This window comes from Oncorhynchus gorbuscha, linkage group LG14 (assembly GCF_021184085.1).
Source record: "Oncorhynchus gorbuscha isolate QuinsamMale2020 ecotype Even-year linkage group LG14, OgorEven_v1.0, whole genome shotgun sequence".
Lineage (NCBI taxonomy): Eukaryota > Metazoa > Chordata > Actinopteri > Salmoniformes > Salmonidae > Oncorhynchus > Oncorhynchus gorbuscha.
The window spans coordinates 72026887-72031886 of NC_060186.1; the positions used below are offsets into that span (position 1 = coordinate 72026887).

General features: G+C 46.4%; 1 protein-coding gene across 7 annotated transcripts in view; it reads left to right on the top strand.

Moving 5' to 3' along the window:
• LOC123995380 (gephyrin-like) overlaps nt 1–5000 on the top strand; it is a 179064-nt gene that overhangs the window by 146213 nt on the left and 27851 nt on the right. For 3 of the 7 annotated variants that reach the window (XM_046298937.1, XM_046298939.1, XM_046298938.1), the window contains one exon: nt 621–683. The exons of the other annotated variants lie outside the window; for them this stretch is intronic. In XM_046298937.1, the coding sequence (XP_046154893.1) occupies nt 621–683 (63 nt within the window). The remainder of the gene's footprint in view (nt 1–620; nt 684–5000) is intronic. 7 annotated transcript variants of the gene reach the window in all.

The following is a 5000-nucleotide window of genomic DNA, read 5'->3' on the forward strand; positions in this document are numbered from 1 at the left end:
GTTCTGTCTTCTCCTCTTTCATCCCCACTCCCTCTTCCCCAAACCGTTCTGTCTTCTCCTCTTTCATCCCCACTCCCTCTCTTCCCCAAACCGTTCTGTCTTCTCCTCTTTCATCCCCACTCCCTCTCTTCCCCAAACCGTTCTGTCTTCTCCTCCTTCATCCCCACTACCTCTCTTCCCCAAACCGTTCTGTCTTGTCCTCTTTCATCCCCACTCCCTCTCTTCCCCAAACCGTTCTGTCTTCTCCTCTTTCATCCCCACTCCCTCTCTTCCCCAAACCGTTCTGTCTTCTCCTCTTTCATCCCCACTCCCTCTCTTCCCCAAACCGTTCTGTCTTCTCCTCTTTCATCCCCACTCTCTCTCTTCCCCAAACCGATCTGTCTTCTCCTCTTTCATCCCCACTCCCTCTCTCTTCTCTCCTCTTTCTCTCTCACTCTATATACCCCCCCTCTCTCACTCTTCTCTCTCACACTCCCCCCTACCCTATCCCTTCTCTCTTCTGCTAGCTGTAGATTCTTGTTCCTCGTGTCGCTCTCTGTTGTTGTGTTGTGGTACAGTACTGATGCATCCTGGGAGTTGATGTTCACTGATGTCTGTGATGATGCTTTATCTCCTACTAGCTCCAGTGTAGGTTGGAGGGGCTTAAAGATGATCGCAGGAGCCATAGGACCTTCAGCTCTCGAGTAACTATCCCCCCCCCTTCCCCTGCTTCCCTCTGTTACTGGCTTCCTCTCTGTTTCTGGCTTCCTCTCTGTCTCTCTCATGCTCTCTCTTTCTCTGTCTCTCGCTTACTCTCTCTAACATGTTCTGCTTTTAGTAGCTGTATCTATTGTTGCTGGATGTCTGTAGATGTCATTAATCTGCTCCAGTAGTGTTGCTGGATGTCTGTAGATGTCATCAATCTGCTCCAGTAGTGTTGCTGGATGTCTGTAGATGTCATCAATCTGCTCCAGTGGTGTTGCTGGATGTCTGTAGATGTCATCAATCTGCTCCAGTAGTGTTGCTGGATGTCTGTAGATGTCATCAATCTGCTCCAGTAGTGTTGCTGGATGTCTGTAGATGTCATCAATCTGCTCCAGTGGTGTTGCTGGATGTCTGTAGATGTCATCAATCTGCTCCAGTGGTGTTGCTGGATGTCTGTAGATGTCATCAATCTACTCCAGTAGTGTTGCTGGATGTCTGTAGATGTCATTAATCTGCTCCAGTAGTGTTGCTGGATGTCTGTAGATGTCATTAATCTGCTCCAGTGGTGTTGCTGGATGTCTGTAGATGTCATTAATCTGCTCCAGTGGTGTTGCTGGATGTCTGTAGATGTCATTAATCTGCTCCAGTAGTGTTGCTGGATGTCTGTAGATGTCATTAATCTGCTCCAGTAGTGTTGCTGGATGTCTGTAGATGTCATTAATCTGCTCCAGTGGTGTTGCTGGATGTCTGTAGATGTCATTAATCTGCTCCAGTGGTGTTGCTGGATGTCTGTAGATGTCATTAATCTGCTCCAGTGGTGTTGCTGGATGTCTGTAGATGTCATTAATCTGCTCCAGTAGTGTTGCTGGATGTCTGTAGATGTCATTAATCTGCTCCAGTAGTGTTGCTGGATGTCTGTAGATGTCATTAATCTGCTCCAGTAGTGTTGCTGGATGTCTGTAGATGTCATTAATCTGCTCCAGTAGTGTTGCTGGATGTCTGTAGATGTCATTAATCTGCTCCAGTAGTGTTGCTGGATGTCTGTAGATGTCATTAATCTGCTCCAGTAGTGTTGCTGGATGTCTGTAGATGTCATTAATCTGCTCCAGTAGTGTTGCTGGATGTCTGTAGATGTCATCAATCTGCTCCAGTAGTGTTGCTGGATGTCTGTAGATGTCATTAATCTGCTCCAGTAGTGTTGCTGGATGTCTGTAGATGTCATTAATCTGCTCCAGTAGTGTTGCTGGATGTCTGTAGATGTCATTAATCTGCTCCAGTAGTGTTGCTGGATGTCTGTAGATGTCATCAATCTGCTCCAGTAGTGTTGCTGGATGTCTGTAGATGTCATTAATCTGCTCCAGTAGTGTTGCTGGATGTCTGTAGATGTCATCAATCTGCTCCAGTAGTGTTGCTGGATGTCTGTAGATGTCATTAATCTGCTCCAGTAGTGTTGCTGGATGTCTGTAGATGTCATCAATCTGCTCCAGTAGTGTTGCTGGATGTCTGTAGATGTCATTAATCTGCTCCAGTAGTGTTGCTGGATGTCTGTAGATGTCATCTCAATCTGCTCCAGTAGTGTTGCTGGATGTCTGTAGATGTCATTAATCTGCTCCAGTAGTGTTGCTGGATGTCTGTAGATGTCATTAATCTGCTCCAGTAGTGTTGCTGGATGTCTGTAGATGTCATTAATCTGCTCCAGTAGTGTTGCTGGATGTCTGTAGATGTCATTAATCTGCTCCAGTAGTGTTGCTGGATGTCTGTAGATGTCATCAATCTGCTCCAGTGGTGTTGCTGGATGTCTGTAGATGTCATCAATCTGCTCCAGTAGTGTTGCTGGATGTCTGTAGATGTCAGTGGTGTCATCAATCTGCTCCAGTAGTGTTGCTGGATGTCTGTAGATGTCATCAATCTGCTCCAGAGTGTTCTGGATGTCTGTAGATGTCAATCTGCTCCAGTGGTGTTGCTGGATGTCTGTAGATGTCATCAATCTGCTCCAGTGGTGTTGCTGGATGTCTGTAGATGTCATCAATCTGCTCCAGTAGTGTTGCTGGATGTCTGTAGATGTCATTAATCTGCTCCAGTGGTGTGCTGGATGCTGGATGTCTGTAGATGTCATTAATCTGCTCCAGTAGTGTTGCTGGATGTCTGTAGATGTCATTAATCTGCTCCAGTAGTGTTGCTGGATGTCTGTAGATGTCATTAATCTGCTCCAGTAGTGTTGCTGGATGTCTGTAGATGTCATTAATCTGCTCCAGTAGTGTTGCTGGATGTCTGTAGATGTCATTAATCTGCTCCAGTAGTGTTGCTGGATGTCTGTAGATGTCATCAATCTGCTCCAGTAGTGTTGCTGGATGTCTGTAGATGTCATTAATCTGCTCCAGTAGTGTTGCTGGATGTCTGTAGATGTCATTAATCTGCTCCAGTAGTGTTGCTGGATGTCTGTAGATGTCATTAATCTGCTCCAGCTAGTGTTGCTGGATGTCTGTAGATGTCATTAATCTGCTCCAGTAGTGTTGCTGGATGTCTGTAGATGTCATTAATCTGCTCCAGTAGTGTTGCTGGATGTCTGTAGATGTCATTAATCTGCTCCAGTAGTGTTGCTGGATGTCTGTAGATGTCATTAATCTGCTCCAGTAGTGTTGCTGGATGTCTGTAGATGTCATTAATCAGTAGTGTTGCTGGATGTCTGTAGATGTCATTAATCTGCTCCAGTAGGGTTGCTGGATGTCTGTAGATGTCATTAATCTGCTCCAGTAGGGTTGCTGGATGTCTGTAGATGTCATTAATCTGCTCCAGTAGTGTTTCTGGATGTCTGTAGATGTCATTAATCTGCTCCAGTAGTGTTGCTGGATGTCTGTAGATGTCATTAATCTGCTCCAGTAGTGTTGCTGGATGTCTCTAGATGTCATTAATCTGCTCCAGTAGTAGATGTCATTTGCTGGATGTCTGTAGATGTCATTAATCTGCTCCAGTAGTGTTGCTGGATGTCTGTAGATGTCATTAATCTGCTCCAGTAGTGTTGCTGGATGTCTGTAGATGTCATTAATCTGCTCCAGTAGTGTTGCTGGATGTCTGTAGATGTCATTAATCTGCTCCAGTAGTGTTGCTGGATGTCTGTAGATGTCATTAATCTGCTCCAGTAGTGTTGCACTCTCTCTTTCTCTTTTTTCTCTGTTCTTTCTCTCTCTTTGTGTCTTAGTTCCATAGTTTAGCTGTCGTCTTGTCTAGTATTTTTGCTTTTCTCTGGGCTGGGGGACCATGCCTCATCCATCCCCCTCTCTCCTCTCCCTCTCTCTAGCCAGCGGTGTTGCCATAGTTCTCGTGTGTGTGTGTGTGTGTGTGTGTGTGGGGAGGGTGGGGGGGGGCTTCTGTCATTGTTTTTGGGGGGAGGGGCTCCATGTGTATCCATGCATCACTCTCTCCCCATTGGCCAGGGCAGTCAGGCATACAGGCATACAGACAGACAGACAGACAGACAGACAGACAGACAGACAGACAGACAGACAGACAGACAGACAGACAGACAGACAGACAGACAGACAGACAGACAGACAGACAGACAGACAGACACAGGGATACAGACAGACAGACACAGGGATACAGACAGACAGACACACAGACACACAGACAGACAGACAGACAGACAGACAGACAGACAGACAGACAGACAGACAGACAGACAGACAGACAGACAGACAGACAGACAGACAGACAGACAGACAGACAGACAGACAGACAGACAGACACAGGGATACAGACAGACAGACAGACACAGGGATACAGACAGACAGACAGACAGACAGACAGACAGACAGACAGACAGACAGACAGACAGACAGACAGACAGACAGACAGACAGACAGACAGACAGACAGACAGACACAGGGATACAGACGGACGGACACAGGGATACACACAGACAGACAGACACAGGGATACACACAGACAGACAGACACAGGGATACAGACAGACAGACAGACACAGGGATACAGACAGACAGACAGACAGACAGACAGACACAGGGATACGGACGGACGGACATAGGGATACACACAGACAGACAGACACAGGGATAGAGGCTGAAAGGAATAGAGACAGACAGTCTGACAGACAGAATATAATAATTAAAACTGATCGTAACTCCCTCCCACCCCAACACACACACACACACACACACACACACACATATACACACATATTCTCAGAGTTTGTGAGGGTTTAGCGTACTGTACCACATCCCTCTAATCACTCCCTCTGTCTATCTCCTCTAGTCTCTATATACAGCACCAGTCGAAAGATTGGACCTACTCATTCA